This window comes from Solanum pennellii, chromosome 12, assembly GCF_001406875.1.
Source record: "Solanum pennellii chromosome 12, SPENNV200".
Classification (NCBI taxonomy): Eukaryota; Viridiplantae; Streptophyta; class Magnoliopsida; order Solanales; family Solanaceae; genus Solanum; species Solanum pennellii.
Window position 1 is genome coordinate 57,827,697 of NC_028648.1, and position 24,974 is coordinate 57,852,670.

The following is a 24,974-nucleotide window of genomic DNA, read 5'->3' on the forward strand; positions in this document are numbered from 1 at the left end:
TTTTATATATATATATATATATATATATATATCCTTCTTGTTAATAAACCTACATTTTCCAAATCTAAAAAAATTGTTTTTAATTTTAAAAATGTCAAATGAATTTAAAAATTATCTCGCCCATTTTTTTACCCATCCATATCTAATCCAAATGAAAAAAAAAACCCTATACATGTTCTACTTAGTCATAAACCCCAGGGGTTTGGATTAAATCTGAATAAAATAAGAGTCAAATTTTTTAAACGAGAATTTGCATGATGATATATATGCATCAATTTTTAAACGAGGATGTTTTTTTTTAAAATATCAAAATTGAAAGGCATATTTGTGTCTTTTTTTTAATCATACAACTATATACACTAGAGACGTTGTTTATTTTGCTTACCTAAACAAATATTTTTTTCCCTCAGAGTGTGTATCTGTCATTGTTTTTAGACCATATTGGAGAAGAGACAAGGTACAAAATATAATTTTTATTTTCTCTATTTAAATTAGTATATGATACAAGTACGTATTTTCATATCTAATACATTGTTATAGGTTATTTTTTCCCGAGCTTAAAAGATCTGTCGAGATGGTTCAAGAATTAAAGCAAGGTGTTAGTGAAGATTTCTTCTTTTATCAATGTATATCTAGTAGTGATGATAGCTCTGACAGCGATGAGTATGATACTATTACACATGATGGAACGGGTAATGATGGTGGTGGATCTTCTAATAACGATGCAGAGAATAATAATAATGGCAATGACCGTGAAGATAACAATGATGATAATAATAATCGTAACAACAATAAGGATGAAAAAGATAATGATGACGATAAGGATGAGCTTGACGATGATGATCAGGATGAGGATGAGGATCAGGAAGAGGACGAGGATGTGGACGATCAAGATTGTGATGAAAATGATCATGAAGAAGATCAAGCACCAAAAAGCAAGAAGCAAAAGGTTGAGAAGGAAAAGGAGATAGAGGAGGAGAAAGTGGATGAGGAGGACAAGGGAAAGCAAAAATAAAAGGAAAAGGGATAGGAAAAGTGTGAAATGAAAATTCATGCTTGATTTAATAAATAAGACTTATTTCATAGTGCATATTATTGTGTTTTGAAATATACTTGGAACATGTTATTCCAGGATTAGTTATCCTGGGATAACTTATCCCATAAATCATATGGAATAACTTATCTCATCACTATGATATATATGGCAAGATAAGTTATCTTAACATGACAATCAAACAAGATACAAAAAGTTTACCTCATCACACTCAACAACCCCTACTATTACTAGTTTCTAAACACATGGACATCATCTCACACTTATCTATTTTCACATCTTTAAATTGTTCAAACTTAAGTAGTTATTGTTTTCTATAATACAACAAATAAAACAAGTAAAGAAAAATAGATTCATCACAGGTCATTTACAATAACTTCTCATATATGAAAAATGTGTTAATTTGTCTCATTATTTTCGCCAATCGAAGTATTTGGAAAATCATAAATCTTTATTTTAAAACTATAGTAAATGATAACACATGATTAAGAGTCACGATTGATGCAATAGTATATCTTATGTCCACTAAGGGGTTGGGCAGTATGAAAATAAGTGATGTTGGATAAGTTATGTTGGGATTAGTTATGTTAGAAATAAGTTATATTGGGATATGTTATGTTGTGATTAGTTATCGAGTATTTCTTATTGATGGTTTGATTAGTTGTATTCAAAAAAAAGTACATTGCATAATTTCTAAAAATAAGTTATTTGTTTACAAAAATGTCCTCCACCTTATCTAGTTTGTTATATTATCTTTGCAAACTTTCGTTATTCATTCTTTAAAATAAAACATCCATTTTATATCGCTGAAATATTTTGTGTGTGCATTCTCATGATTGTACCGTGTATATTTTAACATAAAACCTTCATTTTATTAGGCTTAAAAATAAATAAAAAAACATCTTATGTTTGTTAAAATAAAAGAATATATATCATTTATATCAGTTAATTTAAGTACATGACACTCTTAAATTGTAAAATATTAGAGTTACCTTCATATTAATTTATATATATAATATAAAATTTCAAGAGACTAAAAATATTTAATCAAAAATATGTAATTCATTAGTAGAGATAAAAATATAAATAAGCATAAAATCACTCAAATGAATTCAACATATGATATATTCATAAACATAAATTATATTTATGTAATATAATTTTATAATGAAGAATACCAAGAATCGACATAAAAACAAAGAGTTGTGAAGGTTGTGAATGTTATTATATAAAGTATTAAAAGTAATCTGGATATACATAAATGTGAAAATTATGTATAAAAAGGTTAAAGGGATACTTGAGTCATTTTACCTATTTTATCTAGAGATGAGTTCTCCAGGCGTTATATTACACTAAAAGGTAGAGATAACTAATCTTAATACTAACTATTAATCTTGAAATATATAAATAATTTCAGGTTTTGTAACCATACAAGAGATTAAAGGCTACCCAAAATTTATTTTGGGATTAACTTTCCTTATCCATCATTAAGCATACCAAATAACCCCTAAATAAAAAATAAAATATGAAATATATATTTTGTTAACTCATAAGCAATTTAAGTTAAAGGTCAAATTCATCGATGACCCCATAAAGTTGGCATCAACTTTCACTTAGGACTTCAACTTAGCGATGTTTATTTAGGCACCCTTAGTCCTCATGTAAGGTTTTGATGTGTCATTTTGATACTTTCTACTGACATGTCACACTAAGTGTGACACTCAATGCACTGACGCGTAAAAGGCTTTATTTAACTATTTTTTATTTTATTTTATTTTCTTCTTCTCCATTTCTCAAGCCACCTCCTCCCACCATTTTTCAAGCTTAAACTCCTTCAATTGAAATTGATTTTTTTATTCAAATGCATTTTCAGACCAATTTTTTCTTCAATGCATTGATTTTCTAAATGTACCATCACCTCGCTCCACCTTTTTCGCCGAGAAAATGAATACGAATACACATATATCACATCATATTTCTTATGTCTTTCTTTCTTCCTACCTCTCTTTTCTTCCAAAAAAAACACTTTAAAAAAGAATAAATATGAAAACAAAACAAAAAAAATAAGTTTTTTAGAAAAAATAAAGAAATTTTTGACTGTAACAAAAGTACGTAAAATGGATAATACACTCAAATGTGACATATTCTCTCTCTCTCTTTCTCTTCCTTCCTTGTCACGGCTCAAATTCCATTAAGACGGACAAGCACCCGATACCCTAAGGGCTTGAGAGAACCAACATGAAATATGTTCTTACTATGCATATAACTATGGCATTCGTGACAAGTTCACAAAGGACGCAGTGATAAAAAATAACAAAAGTAGACCCAAAAAGTTATATACAATACTTGGTCGTTGAGGCCCGACTCCTTAAGACACAACTGAACCATGTACCCCACCTTACCCTTAACTACTATACAATACCAAAATGAATTTATCAAGGACTCAGTAAAGCTCCGATCAACTTGGAGCTCACCAAAAGTATCTGGTGTCGTATGCTCCTACTGAGGAGGTCTACTAGCTGGAGTACATGTGCCTGCAACATGAAATGCAGCTTCCCCAGCGAGAGACGTCAATACAAAAAAATATACTGAATATGTAAGACAATATAGCATATGCAATACGAGGACTCAAATTAAAATCAAGTATCAACATATGAGTGCATAGATCAGGAGAGAAGACCACCTTTGCTTACTCTTGTGAGATCATGTAAGTTACATTCTTTTCTTTACTTTTCTTTTCGTTATAATCTTTGTAGGACATGTGATACAAATGACCAGCTAATCAGTGGTAGAAGAGGATGACCCATGATAGGCATATTAATCCCTGGGATGCGGTTCTCATAATTACACAATTTGAGATCGGCACATGCTAGGTTTTCCCCCCTGAGCTGCCACCCTTCTATACCAATAGGGATCGGCCCATGCTAGGCTTTCACCCCTGAGCTGCCACCCTTATGTACAAGTTGGGATGCGACCCATGCTAGGCTTTCGCCCCTGGGCTGCCACCCGAAATTATATAGATTCCTTCACTTAGATTCTTTAATCTTTGAGATTGTTATTTATCAGTTATCTTTTGGGGTTGTTCTTTGGATAATCGTAACTCTTTTGAGATGTTATTTGGTGGTCATAACCATTTTGGAGATATGGAAGTGCGGACCAGTAATAGAATATATGAAAATAATACTTTAAGGCCATAAAAATGCCATAAGAAGCTATGTAACATCAACACATTACTTTAAGAGCTTAATGACACAATTGACTTCAAACAACAAAAAAAAATGATTCACCAGACTTGCTTTTTAAAATACCATTTCTATACCAGCACATGGGTGGATAATTACACAAGTATAAAATAGTGAAAATATAATTAAGTAGTCTATGCACTACGAAGAGGGGTAAATATTGTTAGCTATTTGGAGATAGGACGTTGTCACTATTTCCTTTTCTAGGAATAGAAATTATGAGATTCACTTCAGTGATATTAATCGCAAGTATCAGATTTCATGCCAAAGGGATATCGAATCGAACAGCCTTACATACCTTATCCTCTGACCGATATAACTATCACGTTCAGCCTCCCCTTTTCGGTTTTAATCTACAAATTAAGTCATGATAAACAAAAATTAGCAGCTATCACACCGTGAGCCTCGTAAAGCAGTAGCTAACTTTGGTAGATAATGAAATCATCAAGCCCTTAACATAATGTGTATCACCACACCCTCATTCTATGTCCAACACATACATTATATATCCTCTCCACAAGATCAACCAAGTTGCACCAACAATAATACACATAGAACAGCCCCAAATATTCTTTATCATACAACCAATTATTGAATTCACCACCCCCTTCAGTTCTTCATTACAGCACACCCCTAATTCCTCACTCAAACTCATTTACAAAGAAGACAAAATAAATGGGGCAGTCACTTTACCTCAATTTCTGCAACTTCTCCTAATAACTTGAATTATTGTAGAACTTCAGCTCCCCTTTCACACCTAAACCAAAGAAGAAGAAAAAGGTCTCTAATAACTAAGAAAGTGAGCATTAGCTTCTTGAAATTTTCTGCTTTTGTATTTATACTTGAGCATGAATAACATGTTTTTCTAATTATCCATGGGAGAATTAAGCAAAATTCAAGTGTTTTCACTTACCTTCGTTTGCACATAAGAGGGTTTCTTGAAGAACCCTAGAACAACTAAAAACTGTTGTTTTAATCTTGAAGAGAAAAGAGAGAGAGAGAGAGAGCTGGAGATAATTCTCAATGTTGTGTTAAAATGGGTGAAGAATATCTGCTCATATTGGATATATATATAGTTTTATTGACCACAAAAATATCCTCTAGAACCTCCTTTTTTAGGGTCCATTTTCATCCACTAATTGGTCAAGTAGGTGATGCACCTGCTTATGAACATCAAGCAGCTCAAAAGGTCAAAGTAGGTGATACACCTAGTTGCTTTCGCTTGGGTTTTATCTATGTTGGGCCTTTGCAGATTTGGCTACTGGGCTTTTTGTCATTTTTATTTTCTTTTAATAGTGTTGGGCTTTCAAGTGAGCCCATTACTATAATTCTAAATTTGATCCATCAAGCTTGAGCCCTTTAACAATATTCATATAGCTCAAGTAGGTGATGCAGCTGCTAGCTTAATAAAGTCAAGAAGACAGCTCAATTATTTTGTTCCATTTTATGAATATTCATCATTTTGCTTAAACTTAGAACTTAACTTTCAAATTTAAGCTCAATTACACCTTACTATCTTTAGTTTAAATGCATCCGGCGGAGTCAACCTACTAGTAAACACGATAAAACGTGCATGACATGATACATCACTTTCCGGCTAGTTTAAACCAACACTAATCATATATGGAACATGGTCCCTCACCTATAATATATCACAATAATAGAACAAGCATATGCGTAAAACGGGCTATTACATTTCCTCCTTCACCTGCCCCCTCCTTTTTTTCTCTCAAAACACGTTAAAATAGAAAAAAAATATTTGAAACAATTTTTAAAATTAGATAAATAAAAAGAATTGTTGCGCGTAATGTATTTTATTGGAAAAAATGCACAAGTACCCCTCCCCCAATGTATGCCCGAAATTTCAGAAATACACTTATACTTTACTAAGGTCATATACTCCTATTACTCTCCTAAAATTATTTTATAAATAATTTTCTACCCATTTTAGGCTTATGTGGCACTAGTTTAAAAAAAGGCAACATGCACTAGGACCAGAAGATAGTGTCATGTAGGCCGAAGAGGGATAAAAAATTATTCATAAAATAAGTTCTGGGCATAATAAGACACTAGTATAGTGCAAGTATGTCTCTGAGATTTTGGATATAGGTTGGGGGTACTTGTGCAGTTTTCCTATTTTATTTACTAAATAGATTATAAATCATTTTTTAACTTAAAACAACGCATGTAATTATCTATGAGCAACTTACAAAAACGGCTATATTTATAGGGTTGTTGAAGTTCAATAGTTATAAATATGTTATTTACCATAAATGACTATACTCTATGTCAATTTCTAGCTGCTTACTTGTATTAATTTCTTTTATTTTTACTATTTTTATTATTATTATTATTATTTATAGAGTGATCTACAATGCACTAAATAAGATATGATATGTTACCATAACTGTCAAGTGTCAACATTTTATTATATTCCTAAATCGCTCAAAGTTCCATTATTAAATTACCAACTAATAATTACATGTTGTATGCACATCTGATTCATTCACATAATACAATAAGTTGTATTTATATTCCTAAATACAATATATTCACTAAATACTAATTATAAAAGTATTCATAAAGTTTTGAATATAAAAGAGAATTCATGTCTTTTTCTCGTTGTATTTTTGCATATGTATTTTATTTTTTATTTATTTATACACTAATACAGTTGTAATTACAATAAACTAAATAAGGAAAATGTATTACTTGTTCAATTAGCATGTGAATACTTTGAATTCAAATTGGTGTTTTTATTTATAAAACTTAAAGTATTAATATATCAAGGATACAAATATATATAAAAATTTAATGTATTAATACATCAAACAAAGTAAAATAGTACAATTTTAGCATGCGAATATAACAATTGATAAGCTTCCTTTCAGATTTGATGAAAAAGAAGGTCTTAAACAATTTATTAAAGTAGCACAACCTTGTTTCCACATTCCTTCCCGTAACACTATGACTCGTGACTGTTTTGATCTTTTTTATGAAGAAAAACGTAAGTTGATGGCTGTTTTTAAGGAAATACAACAAAGGGTGTCTTTAACCACTGATACTTGGACTTCCATACAAAGAATCAATTATATGGTCATTACTGCTCATTGGATTGATAAAAATTGAACTTTGCACAAAAGAATTATCAACTTTTGTCCAATCACTAGTCATAGAGGTGAAGATCTTGGAAAGTCTATTAGTAAGTGTTTACATGAGTGGGGATTGCATCGAATTTTCACTGTAACAGTTGATAATGCTGGTTCAAATAGTGTGGCAATAACTGAGTTGTCTAAGTAATTAATTAAATGGGGACCAACTTAATGGGTGGTAGTCAGCTTCATATAAGGTGTATGGCTCATATTGTAAATCTTATTGTTCAAGATGGTATAAAAGAAGCAAATGTGTCTATTGAACGAGATAGGCAAGTCGTGAGATACATCAGGCAATCTCCTGCTAGGTGGAAAAAATTTCAAGAATGTTGTGAAGATGAAATCTTGCTAAAAAGTCTTTATGCTTGGATGTTCCTACGAGTTGGAATTCCACCTACATGATGTTGAGCAGGGTTATTGAATATGAAGGGGCAATTGTAGAGTACGCCGATCGTGATATTGACTTGGCACTATATCTTAAGTATGTTGATAAAAATTCTACAGGTACACTTTGAGTAGTGATTGGGAGGGCGTAAAGAGAATTACAAAATTTATTGAAATGTTTTTAATCTTACTTTGAAGATATCTGGTTCACGATATGTTACATCAAATCTTCATTTTCTTGAAATTTGTCAAGTTGGTGTTTACTTGAATCAATTGCTATCAAATGAAGATCAAGTTTTGGCTAAAATAGCAGAAAATATAAAGGAGAAATTTGACAAATATTGGGGTGATGCTGAAAAAATGAATAAGATGGTTTTCATACCATGTGTTTTGGATCCTCGTCACAAATTTAGTACTCTTGGCTTTGCACTTAAGAAGATGATTGGAGAAAAAGGGGCTGCTATAGAAAATGGTGTGCGAACGTACATGGAAGCTTTGTTTAATGAGTATACAAACCCCATTTCAAATGATAAAAGTGGCCAATTTTCTTCAACATGTGTGGATACTTCTATTTCAAGTTCTGTAGGAGAATTCGGAAATTTTTTTCTTGAATTACATAAACATAAATCTGAAAAGGGAGGTGCAAGTTCAAAGTCAGAATTAGTCAAATATCTTGATGAAGAAACTGAAATTGATAAATCAAATTTTGATGTATTGCTTTGGTGGAAAGTTAACTCACCTAGATTTTCACTTCTTTCTGAGATGGCTCGAGATGTGTTGGCTATTCCCGTTTCAAGTGTGGCGTCTGAATGTGCTTTTAGTACTGGAGGGCGCATACTTGATTCATTTAGGAGTTCATTAACTTCTAGATTGATACAAGCTCTAGTGTGCCTTCAAGATTGCCTTCGGAGTGAGCCACAACCCATAAGTATTGAGGAAGATTTAGATTGTCTTGAGCAACTTGAAGAAGGTAAGAAAAGAATCTCATTGATGTTAAATTGTGAATTGTTTATTTAATACTTTATTGTTTAAGTCTTGAGCCTTGACTTGTTATCGTATTTCTCTTTAGATTTTGCTAAACTTGGAAAAGAACTTTGCATTGATGACATGTAAAATTGGAGGAAGGAAGGTATATACATGTGTTATCTTGTCTTTGTGTCTGATTTATTATTGATCTAATACTTTCTCTGTTTCTTTGCTAATCAGATTTCATCATGCATCTATCACTTGTTTGGAATCACTATGAAAAACTTGAAGAAAATAAAGATGGATCGTGAAAGGTAAAATGTATTCATTGTGGTTGTGTTTATTACCATTCACGCAATACTGGGACTGCCTCCTTAAGAAGGCATGTTAAGGATTGTTTGGAAAACAGGAACCAGAATCGTCAACTTTTGAGGATTGATGACTAGTTATTATGTTGTTTACTTGAACATGAACTATTAGAACTATGTTTAGACTCAATTTTCAGGTTGTGTTACTGCTGTCTGGCGTCTGCTATTTTAAATTTGTGTGTTTGTGTGGACTGTGGCAGGCTGGAATTGTGTTGAATTTTTTACTTCTGTAATGTTGCAACTTGCATGCTTGTAGCTTGTACTGTTGGCTATTATTAAGTTACAGTTTGTTGCTACTTTATTATGTTATTTTAATATGACATTTCATATTTGTGTTGCAAAGTTTATATATATATTGTACAGTTGTAGTATTGTTAACTGTTAAGGTGAAACTTGATGGGTTGATGTTGTTGTTAGCTTGTTGCAATGAGTGGAATGTGGATGTTGTTGTTGCAATTTTGCATTTCCTTTTGGTGAAACTTGAAATTGCAGTGACTGCACTAAATTGTTTTCACTTTCTGCCTGCAAATTGCAGTGCAAAGTGCAAATTGTAAATTGCAATTTGCAATTCTGTAGACTTAATTTGCAAAGTGCGTGGGATCATCTTCAAATTTTCATGTGATTAATATTTTAAAAAATTGTATGATATATTAATGGTTAACCCGATAACCAAATCGATAAGAGTCGATAACTGATAAACCGATAATTTAATGGTTTAGCTAGTCTACAAACCGATAACCGATAAGCAAAATCGATAATGTTCAAAACTGAACCGAACCGACCGATATGCAGCCCTGGTCTTACCCATAAAATTAAGTTTTTTTGACTCTTCTCTCCAACGCCACCAACCCTTTTGAAAATCTGAATCTAGAGTAAAAAATTATGATCAATTTATCATATTTGCTTTAGCCTGAGATTTCACTATCAGTTTCCACAACCAGTGGCGTACGCAGACCATTATATCTTTTTTTCAAAAAGTAAAATAAAATATATTAACTTAAATTTTCATTTTGAAAATAATTTCATTAAAAATAATAATGTTACATATATATATATATATATATATATATATATACCCAAATGAGTAGGACTGGACATAATATAGTTAAAATCGAAAATTTTGACCGGTTCGATTTATTTCAAAATTCTCCTTCGATTTTTTATTATTTCAGTCAGTTTCGATTTCAAATTTCAATATTTTAATTTTTCAATTCGATTTTCAATTTTTAGCTAAAAACTCTATTAACCGAAAAAAACTAAATATTATATATATAAAGGGAATTATTTCAGCGGTTCAGCCTATGCCTCGCCGGTACAAAGCCCACGACCCATATTTAAATTAGGCCAAAATTCCAATAAAAATTCCTAAACTGATAATCTGAAATCCCTAACACAGTTACTGCAGCTCTCAAATCTCAACTCTCGTCAGTCGTCTAAGATACCCGCAGCTCGTCGTCCATCTTCTCTTAAGGCTCAGGCCAGCCACTGCTCAGTCCTCACTGACTGTTGAGTGCTCGCTGCCCGGAACTGTTCAGTGCTCGTGACTCACGCCTCGCAGGTCAGTGCTCATCGCCTCTTTTCCTTCGTATGTGGGGATTGTGCTTTCCATGTTTGTTTTCAATTAACATATCATCCTCTAAGTTTGTCCTTGATGTTGTTTGTGGATCGACTATTTTTGAATATGGAGTGATGAGCATCTCCTTCTTGTCAATCTTTACCATGTAACTGCTCTCTCGTGTTGTTTCCTCCATCTCGATTTCGTTTTTGATTGCAGCCTCTTTGTTACAGCTAATTCTAACTGACTTTTCTACCAATTACTAGGTAATTGGACTAATAATATTTAAGTAATATTAACCACACTTCGTGATGCTTTAGACTTCATGACTCAAGCGTGTCATTAGAAACTATAATGGCACTGTAACTTTGTTATTTTCTCAAAATGAGAAAGAAGTTGCAGTAACTATGAGAATATCTGACATGAGTATACATATGAATGATTGATGTGTATGCTCACAAAACTGTTTCTTGTATAACTGATCTCTGTCGGAGCTATAATAGCATTTACATATGCCACTAAACCATTAAATTTTTTTCACTTCACTTTCGATCATTAAAGCTCGCAGATAAAAAAAGATGAAAATGGATCAATTTACCTGTCTATACACTCCAATTTATATTCATGGCAAACACAATTTCAATTTTCATATATCTTTTTTCACTTTGAAACCATGAACTGTTTTATTTTTTTACAAAAAAAATTCACAGGATGACCAGATAGCTATTAACTTTCTAAACGATGTTGCTTTCATCAACTAAGCTGAGGATCTTGAATTAACAGCATAATGAGGACTTATGCCTTCTGTTCTCTGTTTGGAAGATCCTCTAATTCCTTTTTCGCCATATAAACTCCCGCATCTAATGTCATTCTAAATACTTCAGCATATGTAAACGCCTATCTTTGAAGTTTGTAATTTCCTAATTCATTCGAATTTCATCCTTAAACTTGTCTATGAATCTACAACTATATTAGTATGGTATTTCGAACTTGCACTAAATAAGAGCACATAAAGAGGAGATGTTCAACATAATCAGTATCCTTGTTATAGTGCACACTTCTCATCCTCCAAGCATCTTCATTAGGCTAACCTTCCTTTTGTAATCAACCTACAAACAGTGAGATATAGGATAAGTTGACCATTTAGATGACATATTTTGTTGTAAATCAGCCTTGTCCAATTAACCTTCTGGTAAACTATTTTTAGTTGAAGAGTTTGCTGATAGTAAACTTATCTGAGCTTAGTCTTCTAGAGAATATACAGATCATGATACTATTAAAGTGCAAAACTTGTCTATCCAAGTTCCTAGGACTATTTTCGGATTTCCTTCAGTCTTCAAATTCGAATTGTCATCTCATCTTATAGCATTGAGGCCGCACTAGCTGTTGTAGTTTGTTCCACATACAAATCATTTGTCTAGGGGACTGATAAAATAGGATGTCTTGCACTGCTGGTACATGTATAACTTGTGAATTCTATTGATGTAATATCAAATTTAAGGATACATTATTTGCTATGGCCTATGAAGATTCATTTTCAGTTGATAGATTCATATACATCCTCATCCTTTGGATACAGTCTGTTAGTGTGTTGTACTATTGCATTGCTGCTGCTGGTAGGTATTACTCTTAGTGTGTAATTAGTAATGTGTTGAAAGTTAACTTAGCTTGTTTGGTGTTATAAGTTATAACCACAATAATGCTCTTTGTTTGTTTTTGGGTTCCTTGTATCTAGAAAAAAAAGTGAGACGTACTAACAACATAAAAAAGTGAACAAAAGTGATTGAATTTTAAAAATGTACCACTATTTATTAAATTTGGTAAAAACGAACCAAAATTTGTAATAATCGGCAAATTTATTTCAATTTGATTTGGTTTTACATTTTTTTCAAACCGAAATTTACAAACCGACGCCCACCCCTAGTTCCAGGTAGACCCTCGATTCAAAAGAAATGTCTCCGATGCAGGGTTGTAAGTATGATTGAAAATGGACCCAACTATCTATCGTTTTTATTACATTATTTATAGATTTTTTTTTAAAAAAAAAAAATTGTGGCCCACATGCCAATTTTATTAAATTGAAAATGGCCCTAATAGACAGTGGTCAGTTCAGAAATTGTTCAAAAAATAAGCAAATACTAATTAAAATAAAGAACACTAAGTCTTATACCTAAAATTTTGAAGGTGAAGTGAGAGTAAGACATTCTTGAAGCTTCTTCCGCTGTAAGTCTCTCCTCCTTGCCATTGCTGCTTGTTTATACTTCTATAAGTTGTTGTGCTTATTTTGTGTTCTTTTCTTGTTTCTCCATTGATCTCGCCTCGATTTACCTCCTTCGAGTTCTTCCCTTTGCTTTCGATTTTATCAAATCGCAGTTCTCTTGTTGTAGTCGGCTAGCACTACTAAAAAACAGTGCTATCTAAAAATTACCAACCTCAAATGGAGGTCAGTATTGTTAAAAGAATAAAAAAATACAAAAACTATAGAAAACCGACTACAACTAGTCGGTTTTTATGCAAAATAAAGCGGGGAAAAAAATTTGAACCTCAGGAGGTCGGTATTTTTCGTAGAAAAAATGAATTACAATTAAAATCGACCTCTTGATGTCGGTTTTAAATAAAATAAATAAATAACCATTTTATTTTTTCTCAATTAACTATAAAAAACAGAATTTAGAAATATTTTGATTTAATATTATTTAAATCGTCTTCCGGAGGACTTTTTTGATATGAAATACATTATCATTAAAAGAAATATCGATGATCAATTTAAGAAAATTTATATATTAGATTTGATATCGATTAACTTTTATTGATCGATAAAATTAAAGTTATATAATTTAAATTTATAGAATTAACTTGATCAATAAATTAAATTTATTAAATTTATTAAATTAAACTTCTATTGACTTATATATNTATATATATATATATATATATTAATTAATATGATTAGTTTTCATTTATCTTAAAATTTAATATCATGAGGTCAGTACATTTTTTATTATATGTAATTATTTTTAATAAAAGCGACATTCGGGGATCGGTTTATTTAAAATTGTTTATTCATCATAATTTTTGTATGAACTACGTTGATATGAATTAGGATATAATTATACTTATATTTTTAGAGTAATGTACAAATCTATCAGGCTATCGATGTAGATGTGAAGAGCTAACATATAATCTATTCGAATATAAAATGCGAGATAGTATTATTATATATATATTTTTTATCTTAAATGTATATCGAGTGTAGTGATCCCTTCCTAATTATAATGACATGTAAAGGATATTTCATTTTGAGTATCAATCCAATCTGATTTTATGATCTCAACCATCCATACTTTCGTTAAAACGTAATATCGAATCCTAGCCATTCATCTCTTTTTAAATCTACGATTAACATCAAAACTTTACCTTCCTCTTTAACCTAAAACGACCAAAATTCCTAAAACTAATTCATTCTTCCTCTCCTGCCTCCGCTTCTTCTCCCCTTCCCCTTTCCCTGCGTCCTCTCCATTTTTTGCCGGCGAGAGCAGCAGCCAGCGACTCATCCTGTCCCTCTCTCCGCCTCCCTCTTCTCCTCTTCTCTTTTTCTCCGAGCAGCAGCAGCTCCGGCAAGGACGGCAGTAGCAGCGCCAACAACTCCAACGCCCAGTGAACCTCCTACTGGCCAAAACTCCGCAACAGCGAGCCGCCAGACGCCGCTGCATTTCCTCTTTAGGCGACCTTCGAAATTCAACAAACCACTTGTATATTTTGGTGCATTGAAAAACGAATCTTAACAGATCCGCCCGGTTAGTTTTATCTTCTAAAATTCTTGGTTAATGCTCAGATTATCTCTTCTTGTACATGTTTTAGGCGGATTCGTATGAATTTGTTCATTTGTTTTGGCATTATTTAAGTAGCATTATGATTTTGATCCAATCTTTCTTCAAGATTAGTTTCTCCATATGGCTGCATTCTGTGAAAATGCTAGTCTTAATTGCTTGTGGCTGACTTTTGCAGTGATTCGATGAAATTGGGCATTAATTGAGTAATTTGCCAAAAATTGCATTTGATTATTTCTATCGATTAATCCAAACCACCTTACTATTTTTATAATTGATTATTTGCTTTGCTATTAGAATCTGTTACCTTTTGTTTCAATAAGTTAAGGTAGATGTCCCAGAAATAAATTGTGAAGCTATGTAATTTGATCCTTAACCTTTGCCTAAATATTTCTTTCCTTACCTGCTTTTATATTGCATTAATTGACTATCCTTAATTGTTTATTTGCTTGTTTTAAATAAATTAAAGTAGATTTTACTTGCTTTATTTTTGGTAAAATTGTGAATTATTATGGTAAAATATTTCATTGATTTGGTAATGTTTAATCTAAGGAAAATATATTATAATTGTCCTCTTAATTTTTTCTGACGACATAATTGTCCTCTTAATTTATTCCTTTCCTTTAGTATTCTGCTCTCTCATCTAGTATATAGGCATGCCCGCTTTCATTCTTTGATAGACTTGAACATACCCTCACACTCTTAGACTCATACACTCACTCATTCATTCACCCTCACATTCTCTCATTGCTTATACGTTAATATTGCTCTCTACTCTTGAAATAATTAAGATTCCGGGAATTTATACTTGAGTTGAGCTCTTGATGTTAGTGAATTGTGTTAAAACTAAAGTAAACTAATTAGACTCGGAAATTTGTTAAGTTGTTTAATAAGTTAAATTATATAATATGATTTAGTTGGTGAATATAGTGTTGAAATTAAGTTAAAACTAAACTAATTAGACTTATAAAGTTGTTAAGTTCTTCAAATAAGTTAAAATTATATAATGTGTTTTAGTTGGTGAATATAGTGTTGGAATTAAGTTAAAGCTAAACTAATTTTACTTAGAAAATTGTTAAGTTGTTTAACAAGTTAAATTGGTGAATATAGTATTGGAATTAAATTAAAACTAAACTAATTAGACTTAGAAAGTTGTTTAGTTGTTTAATAAGTTAAATTATATAATGTGATTTAGTTGGTGAATATAGAGTTGGAATAAGTTAAAACTAAACTCGAACCCGGAGAAGAAGAAAGATGGATTGAGTCACGTGCTCAAGAGACATATGTAAGAACTATATTCAAGCTAATCTTTTTTTCTTTCTCTTGTATATATATATTATATTCTTATTCGTAGAGTTCTTTGTTTAAATTACAAGATAGGTTTATACGAATATCTCAGGAATATTGTAGCACTCTACCTCTTGAGAGCCGGGACAGATCATTTACACAAGATAAAGTGAGAGGAAGAGAGACAATATGTATAATGTCTACGAATGTCGGAATCTAAAAAAATAAGAAATAAAAATATCGACCTCCGGAGGTCGGAATTTAAAAAATAAGAAATAAAAATACCGACCTTCGGAGGTCGGAGTCTAAAAAATAAGAAATAAGAATACCGACTTCCGGAGGTCAGAATTTAAAAATTAAGAAAAATTAAAATTAAAACATACCGGCATCCGGAGGTCGGTATTCCACAATTTGAGAAGTAAATATTGTAACCTCCGGAAGACGAAAATAATAAAAATAAAAATAAATAAATATATAAAGTGACCTCCGGAAGTTGGAAAATAAATAATGAATTTATCGACTTAAATTGAAACTGACCTCGAGAGGTCAGTAAATACAGACTTCCAGAGGTCGGAATTGAATAGCGCCCAAGCTTTTTCCGACCTAAGCTGGGAAGTTGACGACCTCTGGAGGTCGGTATTTTTAGGTCGGTATTCACTGTTTTTTAGTAGTGTAGATACGTTTTTATCCTTCATCACTCTTGTTTTCGTTTGTTTTTTTGTCTCTTGCTCTTCCTGATCTATGATGTTGTGTTCTCCGATGCTTTTGCTAATCAGCCTAATCTATTGTATGCCTCTAGCTGAAAGCTCTGCTTCAACAAGTAGATTTGTTCTTTTCTTTTGTATTTGCTTGCTAAATACTTATTTTCCTTGTATTGGTTGTTTGTGCTTGTGTTCCCTCTGATGGTTGACCTTGTGTTTCCAGTAGAACCCTTTGAGATTGTGTGCGGAGCAATATCTTAGATTCATACACAATCATTGCTTCTGCCTCTATGTTAGTAGTAATTCTTATCCGATCTGCTTGGGCGTAAATTGAATCTCCCTTATCGTCTCTAATACAAAATCCATAGGAACTTTCACCTGGATTACCATGACTTGCCCCGTCAGTGTTACGTTTGAGTCTTCCTGGAGGTGGTTATTCCCATCTTATAGCACAACAATGAATCCTTGGTCTATATTTCTTCATGTATTGTAGTAATGATGGCCAATCTTGTGGTATTAATTTCATCTGTGGGTATATAACTCTTATCATTTGATATGTTGTCTTCTGAACTTGGTATACCATTCTGTTGATTGTGACATCATTTCCATGTCTCCTAGAATTCCTTCTCTTCCACAACTGCCACATCATAAATGTTGGCATTGCTTTAAAAACTTTTGTAGTTTGTTTCTGTAGGAGTCGTCCACCGTTCTGTTATAGCTTGTTGCAATTGCAATTCTTCAATGTTTATACCTACACAAGTAGAAAATTGTCTTTATAACTGTAAGGCTATAGGAGATGTTAGAAAAAGGTGAGACATAGTTTCTTGTGATTTTTTTTCAGAACACCAACACCTTGAGGCATTGTGCATCCTTAAGAACGTTAAGTTGTCATCAGTAGGAGTTCTCCTCTTTACCACCCTAGGAAAAAACCAATTTGGATTGGTAGCCCCTTCAACCATATATAGTCATAAATTTGAGATGTTTCCTCCATTTTTCTTATCGCCTCCCAAGCAGTTTTCACACTAAATATACCAGTGTTGCTGCCCATTTACCAAGCCTTGTCATTATCGTCATTAGTTAAACTTGAACTGATGTTCTGGACAATGTAACCAACCATTTCTTCTGATAATAACCCTTGCAAAACGTTTCCGTAGGTTCCATTGCCCATTTACTATGAATTCCTTTACCTCCATTTCCTCCCAAATACCATGGCCTTCCTCTACAAAGTAAAGTGCTCCCTGTTTTGTCCAGTTATCATACCAGAAGATGGAGTTTCCTGCTTTTAATTGCCACCATATCTGATGTTCTGCCTCTTCTCTGACTTCTATCAGTTTTTTCCACACATGTGATATTCCAGACCCATAAGCTATAATTGGGTGGACTTTCTTGCAATACTTATTCCACATTTAGGTGCTCCATCTAGTCCTAGATATTCTAAAGTTCCACCATAGCTTTGCAAGAAGGGCCTTAGATATGTCATGAAGTGATCTAAATCCTAGACTCCCTTCATTCTTGGGAAGACACATCTTATCCCAAGCTACCCAATGTTTCCTTCTATCACCTGTAGAGTTACTCCAAAAGAATTTAGCAAAAATCTTGTGGATTTGCTTAATAACCCCTTTAGGAGGGTTCATAGCAGAAAGCAAATAGACAGGTATTGTCTGCAAAACATGATTGACCAGAATGATTTTTCCCTCAAAGGTTAAGAATCTGTTCTGCTATGACATAACTCTCTTCATCACATTTTTAATGAGGTTTTCGTAATATATCACCTTCTACCATTGAAAGTAGGACATCCTAAGTATGTGAAGGGAAATGTCCCTTTTTTCATCCCTCTCTTCCTTGTTATCCAGTTTGTAATTGCAACAGAAAGTTTCTCATGTGCATAAAAAGAGCTCTTTGAATCTTTGATCAACTCACCTGAAGTATCCTCGTATTTTTTAGAACCTTAATCATCGTCTTTATGGCATGTGGGTCCGCAGAACAGAATAAGATTGTATCATCAGCATATGCAAGGTGGTTAATCTCTGGGCTCCACTTTGGCAATCCATATCCCTTGAATCTTTTGTTTGAGTAGAGATTATTTAGCCCTCTTGATAAAACTTCTGCAACTATAATAAATAAAGTTGGAGACAAAGGATCACCCTGCTTGAGTCCTCTAGAGGAATGAGAAAAACCATGGGTTTGCCCATTCACTAACACTGAGTACCAATTAATAGATACTAGTCTCCAAATCATGTCAATTATCACCTCTGAGAAACCAAACTGCCTCAGTACGTTTGTTAGGAAAATCCAAGATATCCTAACATATACTTTGGTCATATCCACCTTAACCACTATGTTATGCAGCTTATTCCTCTTGTTGATGGCCCTGATGATCTTTTGTGTCAGCAGAACATTTTTTTATAATACTTCTACCTTTCACAAAGCCAGTCTGATATTTGGAGATTAGATTAGGTAGAACCACCAAGAACCTACCATGAAGAACTCTAGATATAATCTTGTCAGCAAACATACTTAGGCTGATTGGCCTTAGGTCTGAAATTTTTTGAACCTCCTCCGCCTTAGGGAATCAACACCAGATTTGTGTGTTAACAATCTTAGAAGTTCTTGTCCATAAAAAATGCTCAAACCATCCTAGTGATATCTTCCTTAATTATGCCCCAGCAAATTTGGAAGAAGTGCCCTGAGAAGCTATCAGGACCACTAGTGCTATCAGCATTAAGATCAAATACCGCTAATTTAACTTCAACTAAGGTTGGAAGGGGAATAAGAGCCTCGTTCTGGTCCTGGGTAATGATCTGGGGATTTCCACCTGTTTAACCGTAAAATGGTACACTTGAATTTGTCACGCGGATTGAGTTAACTCGTTAGTTCGTTTTAAGCAGATATATATTTTATTGAATAGGTTTATTAAGAACAAAAATGTACTGTACAAAGAAGGTGTGTATGGACATAGTTATACCAAATATTCGAGTTAAATATTTTTGCGGCAACAGTTAGTAGTTTTGCTGGTTATTTCAGAGGGGGACATTTTATGAGAGGATCTTACATTTTCAAACTCTTTGTTTTATTTCCATTCGCTATATGTTGTGGCATCCACTTACAATCATGGAATAATTTTTGAACTTTTTCTTGATAACCAACCTAATTTCCATACATCTCATTTTAGTATTGCTTGATAAACTTGAAACCTCAGAAATTTTTTACGTATTTGTTTCCAGGACGAATGGCTGGAAAGTCTGTAGCAAAAGCAGTTGGGCGATATCAATATCCATGGCAAGAAAAGTTGGCAAAATACAAGGATGAGCTTTCAAAGGGAGTTTGGGGTTACTGGGAGCTTGGAGCCTGGAAACCTCTGGGGATGAGTGCTCGCCATCGAGCTCGTCTGCGCAAGGAAGTTGTTGTTGCTGGACAAGATTGGCCATACGATCCAGCGAGAAAGGAAATGAGAACGAAGCAGAAAGGGCACAAGTGTGACAGAATATCAGCAGAAAAACGGGCAAAGACAGCCGAACTGATGCAAAAAATGCCTGAAATGTTGGCTGATTACAGGAAGAGAAAGTGGGAAAGGAAAATGAAAGCAGAAGAAGATGCTGCCAGAAAATCATTGCAAGAATAGGTTTTAGCATCCTTCCTTTCTTTTTCAACAACATAATGGACCAAAGGTTTCCTGCTCACTTGCCTTGTTCTCTTTTTGTGAGTTTAATACACATGGCATGAATCTATAAGGTCATTGGACATTATTTGACCTAATTATATTTGACCGAATCTTTATCCCCTAATAGAGTTAGAAGCCGTATTATTTTTCTTCTCCTTCCTTGTTCTTCAAGGCCTATTTTATTCCATCAAATTTATATCAATGCAAAAATCATTATTTTCCAATATAGTGCATATCAAATTCATAAGTTGAGATGAAAATAATATGTATATGTTTATTCTTAATTTAGAGCTTTGGAGTTAAAGTCTTTGAAATTTTATCTTTGAAGTGAAATTTTTTCATGTGAATCTGAATATACAGGCACTAAAACAATAAAAAAGACAGGATAAAAAACAAAAAATAATCAAATTCTCTATATTTTAATTCCTATAATTATAACAATTCATTTGATCATAAGTTAAATTAATAATTACATATATATATGGATATACCAATGAGGAACGATTGGATCATCTCATAGATGTCTTGATATGTACATTTTTTAATTAGATATTTCTTTTTGTTAAGAAAATAAGAATGAAAGAAAGAAAGGAGGAAGCTAGCCCCGTGAAAAAAGAAAGTCCAATGAGAAAGAAAACAAAAAAAAAGATAAGAGGAAATTTCTTAAATAGCCACTAAAAATAATTTAATTAGGTTTTATCATTATAGTTTGCTAATTACAATTTTTAATTACATGTTGGAGGAGGAGAGAGGCAAGTGAGATTGAAAGGAGGAGGAGAGATGCAAATAAGATTGGACAGAGAGTGGAGAGAGGTGAATTGTATCTGTATTTCTATCGAATTGTATATGTAATATCTGCCAAATAACTGTATATATATAAATGGATTACATATGTACTTGTATATCTGGCAAGTGAGATTGAGAAAAGGAGGAGAGAAGCGAGCGAAAGAGAAGCAGAGAGTGGAGAGAGACAAATTTCATTTGTATACCTATATATAATTATATATGTATATGTATAATTTGTATTTGTATATATATAAGAGAGGATAGAGGTACACATAACTATAATCGAAGAGACTGCAAATGATAATTAATTTAAATTATAACTATGTTACTAATTGACTATTATATATTTATTTATTCGCATAATTTTTCCAAAAAATAAGGCAATCCCGCAAAGAAAAAAGAAAACAGCAACAAAGAGTAAAGCAAAGAAACTTGTCCATGCATATCTCCAACATTAGGCACAATATGGGGGGGAAGGGGTAGAAATTCCTGATATAATTAATATTTACATTATTATGTCATTTTATAAATCACTTCTTATGATAACAAATAAATGACAATGTGAAAATGGATAGAAGGATTAGAATTTGAAGTTAAAAGAATTTTTCTGGTTGCAATCTCAAGTAAATATATAATATATAAAAACTAAAGTTACAGTAAATAAAATTATAAATATTTGTTGTACGTTAAATATAAAACATAAATTTCATTAGTGTAGGGCTTAATTATGTATCTTTCAGTGAGTTCTCAAAATTATCATAAATACATATCTTTCGTGCATTTGAATACATGTATATTAGTTACAAGGTCAAAATTTGGTATAATTTTTTTTTAGATATATTATATCTAAGTGTGTATTTATATGTATCTGCCTTTCTCGCTCACCTCTCTCCTATCTTGCTCACTTCTGTCCTATGTCGCTTGCCTCTCTCCCTTGTATTTCAAAATGTATTTAATATTCCAGATATATGTATCGAGTGTGATTTACATGTATTTGAGTCTCTCAATCACTTCTCTCATATCTTGCTCGTTTCTGTCCTATGTCGCTCGCCTCTCTCCTTATGTATTTGTATTTCATAATGTATTTGATATTTCAGATACATGTATCTAGTGCGATTTACATGTATTAGACACTATCACTCACCTTTCTCCTTAAGTATTTGTATTTAAAAGTGTTCTGGTAGCAGAAATATGTGTATCTAACTTAAAATCTAGTATGAAATTATCAACTAATTTTACAATATGTAATTATTTCAAACTATAGGAAAATTAATTACTCCCTCTGTTATGTAACGCTCTTTCCTTTTAGGCCGTCTCAAAAGAATTATCACTTTACTATAATTAGAAATTATTTAACTTAAAAAATCACCGTTTACCCTTATGAAATAATTATCAGTCGTATTAAGGATTTGTTTTATACATAAATTTTAAAATATTTTGTTTTTTCTTAAATTTCGTATCAAATCACAAAATATCACATAAAATGACAAGAAAAAAAGTAAATATTAAAAATATTTATGTAATTAGACAATTTTCCTATTAAATAACCTAGTAAAACTGCATTAGTATAATATAAAAATCATATTTTTAAAACGATGTTGTGACATTTTAATAGTCTAGGGCCAGGAGTAGTATTCTAAGAAAAGTGAACTCAAAACTTTTTTTTTTCAAACGGTGTTTGAAACATATACATTGAACCTCAATTAAATTTAAATTACATATTTTAGCGTCCATTTGAGAATGACGCTTTTAACAGAAATTTTTTTTTTTATATCAAAAACTCAAATTCAAAATCTCTAACTAAAAACAAAACAATCTCATTACTGCACTACGATTCATATTGATAGACTTACTATGTCCACTTGTTTTTCAAAGGACCAAACTTCCTTTACCTCACGCAATGTAAAGCAGAAACGAAATTCAGATTATAGATAAAGATTCCGCGTCTCGATTTATTTATTGTTTTATAGCAATAAATAATTTAGGTGTCAAATGATTACACTTCAAAGTCATTACTATCATTGATTGATATCAATCTTTGTGGCCACGAAATATCCAACTTCATATTTTCTACCTTGAATATACGTAAAAAAAAAAGAAAGGTATTATACTGTTATATATAATTTGATTTTACCCCAAAAAAATCAACCCTTTTCCTACTAATTATCATAGATTTAAATTTAACACGAATTATTAGTTTATTTTTAGAATGTTGACAGTTTTAAAAATATACTTTTGTTTGAATAATTGAATTTAAGTATACTCTCAATTATATAATATTAGTGAAATACATTTTTAAATTCTCGTCAAATTTATGGTATTTCAACGATTTTCTTGATTTTAAAAATCTCATGTTCTTATATGAATTTGAGATCATTTATCATGTCATATACTCACGTTATATATTAAAAATATATATAAGTGTATTTTAAAACTATCAATTGTTCTGAGACGATTTTTTTACCCTCGTATAGCTAAAAGCTCATAATTAAATCATTTCGTAGCCAGCTCATTCCCATTTAATTTCTTTGTTTTTTTCCCCACTCATACTTACACTTCAAATTTCAAACTTTTCAGCTCCACACCGTATACCCCTTGCTAAAATATTCTCAAATCTTCTCCATTTAAATTTATACGAATTATTAGTTTTACTTTTAAATTATTGATAGTTTTAAAAGTATATTTTTACTTGACTAATTTAACTTAAATATATTCTCGATCTTGCATACACTCTTAAGTTCGAGTCACAAAAAAGGCTCACCATAGCCTTTTAAAGTGACTTTCATAGTTATGATGAGCTTTCTTCTCCCTTTCCTATTTTCAAGATCGAATTCCAATTTTTTCTTATATAGTGAAAACGCTCTACAATCTGAAGTTTTACGCTTCAGGCAAGAAATATTCTTGGTGGATGCAAGACTTGAAATCCCAAAAATTTGTATGCAAGATGAACCACTCGTCAAGTTTATGGGTGTGCAAACACTTCTCTTGATTTTAAGAGTCTCAATCTCCTTAAAGAGTTTGGCATCATCTATCATATCATATACTCATGTTATATATTTAAAATATATATAAATATATCTTAAGACTATCAATAATTCGAAGACAGTTTATTTTTTACCATCGTATAGCTAAAAGCTCATCATTAAATCATTTCATAGCCAGCTCATTCGTATTTAATTTCTTTGTTTTTTCCCTATTCCTACTTACACTTCAAATTTCAAACTTTTCAACTCCACACCGTATACCCCTTGCTTAAATATTCTCAGATCGTCACAATTTAAATGGCATAATTAAAATTTTGTGAGTAAACTTAATTTTTTAATTCATTTCTTTTATATATTTTTAATTATTTAAGCTATTAATTATTATAATATTTTATTATGTAGACTTCTACGACAATATTCTTTAGTCCATGCTACAAAGACATTATAACGTGTGGAGTGGAAAATAATAAATCATGGATTACATCAAAAGTCTTTAACTTCTTAATATTGATGATGACTGTGTAGAGAATATGTATTACCTTATTATGAACTTGCCTAGAAGATAAGGCAACCGACTTGCCACAACATATTAAATCATATTGAGAACATTTACTCATCAAGTCAAATTTATATATAATATCAAAATGAATTTAAGAAAATTAAAGTAAATTGAATTAATAAATAGATAATTTGTTTGTTTTTCAATTGATACATCGGTTAAGAAAACAATAATTGACATAGTTGTTAACCCTATTAATTATGAAATGGATAAAATAAAAAATTTAAGATTTTCAAAGAGTTTTATCTTTTTAAAAAATTAATTAATTGTGAGTAATTGAGTATAATAAGTAAAAAGATATTCTTCTTTCTTGATTTATCAAAATGGATCAACATTAAAAAAAAAAGTTAAAACAAGTAAATTTTATAAATTTAAAACTGTATCATATAAATTAAGACGAATGAAGCAACTCGATACAACCCTGGTGGTGGGGGGTGGGGGGGGG

The 24,974-nt window shown here is 31.8% G+C and overlaps 2 protein-coding genes and 1 long non-coding RNA gene across 3 annotated transcripts in view; all 3 read left to right on the top strand.

Moving 5' to 3' along the window:
* LOC107006405 (putative uncharacterized protein DDB_G0285495) overlaps nucleotides 1-1,090 on the top strand; it is a 2,300-nt gene extending 1,210 nt beyond the window's left edge. Inside the window, exons 2-3 of the mRNA XM_027913313.1 lie at nucleotides 411-457; nucleotides 541-1,090. Of these exons, the coding sequence (XP_027769114.1) occupies nucleotides 411-457; nucleotides 541-1,015 (522 nt within the window). The 3' untranslated portion in view covers nucleotides 1,016-1,090. The remainder of the gene's footprint in view (nucleotides 1-410; nucleotides 458-540) is intronic.
* A 7,677-nt stretch (nucleotides 1,091-8,767) lies between these two features.
* Nucleotides 8,768-9,173, top strand: LOC114075132. The gene is made up of 3 exons (XR_003575497.1): nucleotides 8,768-8,802; nucleotides 8,902-8,961; nucleotides 9,039-9,173. It is a non-coding gene; the product is annotated as an uncharacterized LOC114075132 (long non-coding RNA).
* A 1,340-nt stretch (nucleotides 9,174-10,513) lies between these two features.
* On the top strand, nucleotides 10,514-20,424 carry LOC107005182. Its single transcript, XM_015203706.2, has 2 exons — nucleotides 10,514-10,724; nucleotides 19,764-20,424. Exon 2 carries the CDS (start codon nucleotides 19,769-19,771, stop codon nucleotides 20,159-20,161), a length of 393 nt encoding a protein of 130 aa, XP_015059192.1. The 5' UTR covers nucleotides 10,514-10,724; nucleotides 19,764-19,768; the 3' UTR covers nucleotides 20,162-20,424.
* The last annotated feature ends 4,550 nt before the right edge of the window (nucleotides 20,425-24,974 follow it).

What these genes read in the sequence shown, in the direction of transcription:
- LOC107005182 (XM_015203706.2), top strand. Translation starts at nt 19,769, where the DNA reads ATGGCTGGAAAGTCTGTAGCAAAAGCAGTTGGGCGATATCAATATCCA.